This window comes from Sinocyclocheilus anshuiensis, unplaced genomic scaffold (genome assembly GCF_001515605.1).
Source record: "Sinocyclocheilus anshuiensis isolate Anshui unplaced genomic scaffold, SAMN03320099.WGS_v1.1 scaffold918, whole genome shotgun sequence".
Taxonomy (NCBI): domain Eukaryota; kingdom Metazoa; phylum Chordata; class Actinopteri; order Cypriniformes; family Cyprinidae; genus Sinocyclocheilus; species Sinocyclocheilus anshuiensis.
This window is the reverse complement of record NW_015540946.1, coordinates 406,971-407,977: the sequence shown is the minus strand read 5'-3', so window position 1 is coordinate 407,977 and position 1,007 is coordinate 406,971. Positions and strand designations below refer to the sequence as shown.

General features: G+C 42.3%; 1 protein-coding gene across 2 annotated transcripts in view; it reads left to right on the top strand.

Moving 5' to 3' along the window:
* LOC107689778 (tau-tubulin kinase 1-like) overlaps nucleotides 1-1,001 on the top strand; it is a 24,540-nt gene extending 23,539 nt beyond the window's left edge. For both annotated transcript variants that reach the window (XM_016487922.1, XM_016487923.1), the window contains one exon: nucleotides 371-1,001. In XM_016487922.1, the coding sequence (XP_016343408.1) occupies nucleotides 371-806 (436 nt within the window). In that variant the 3' untranslated portion in view covers nucleotides 807-1,001. The remainder of the gene's footprint in view (nucleotides 1-370) is intronic.
* The last annotated feature ends 6 nt before the right edge of the window (nucleotides 1,002-1,007 follow it).

Sequence of the window (1,007 nt, the reverse complement as noted above, 5' to 3'; positions counted from 1 at the left end):
GTGATATTTCAGTTTTTCTTTTTTAATAAATCTGCAAAAATGTCAACGATTCTGTGTTTTTCTGTCAATATGGGGTGTTGTGTGTACATTAATGAGGAAAAAAAATTAACTTAAATTATTTTAGCAAATGGCTGCAATATAACAAAGAGTGAAACATTTAAGGGGGTCTGAATACTTTCCGTACCCACTGTATATGTTTTGTGAACATTTGGGTGTTCATTATAACATTTTCTGGCTGTAAAATTGTGAATATTGAATGGTCTACCTCAGATTTTGCTTGGCACCATTACTAAAATATATAAAGAAAATCATACAGACTGTCCTGTAATACCTCTGATTGATATGACTCATTCTTTCCTCTCGCCAACAGAACCAAGAGTTCTGTCAATCCCAGGATTCAAAAGTCTACAAGTCTGCACACAAATATCCATCAGCAGCCACCTAAACCTCAGCTCCGTCCCTCTAAAACACTTCCACCCCATCCTCCATCTTCAGGCCCCTCCCACTCACAGGGAAGTCGGACCGCTACACGTATCATTACTCGTACCTCAGCACTTAATGCCACCCGGAGCATCAGCACCTCTCCTCGGAGCAACACCACCTCTCGCACTGACAGCCCTTCGCCTCAACGCATTCGCCGACAGCCTGCAGCCAATGAAACGCAACGAAAGCCCAAACCTCCTTGCCTGTCGCAGTCCAAATCCAAACCTCAGGATTCCACCCCCAAAAAGAGCAACACCCACCCATCAGCCTCATCGCAAACGGCAAAGAAAGATTCAATGGAATCAAAGACTAAAACAAGATAATTAAGACTTCATTCCTGTAGGTGATCTTCATCCTCAGCATCATCATCATCATCACAATCACTCTCTGAATCATCAGTGTTGGACTGTACTTCTCATTAAACACAACAAACTCAACCAAACAATCTGGATAGATGTGTTCGTTATCCAGCCAAGTGACTGCAGCAGCTACGAAATACCTCTAATGAGGAGAAACTCGTGACA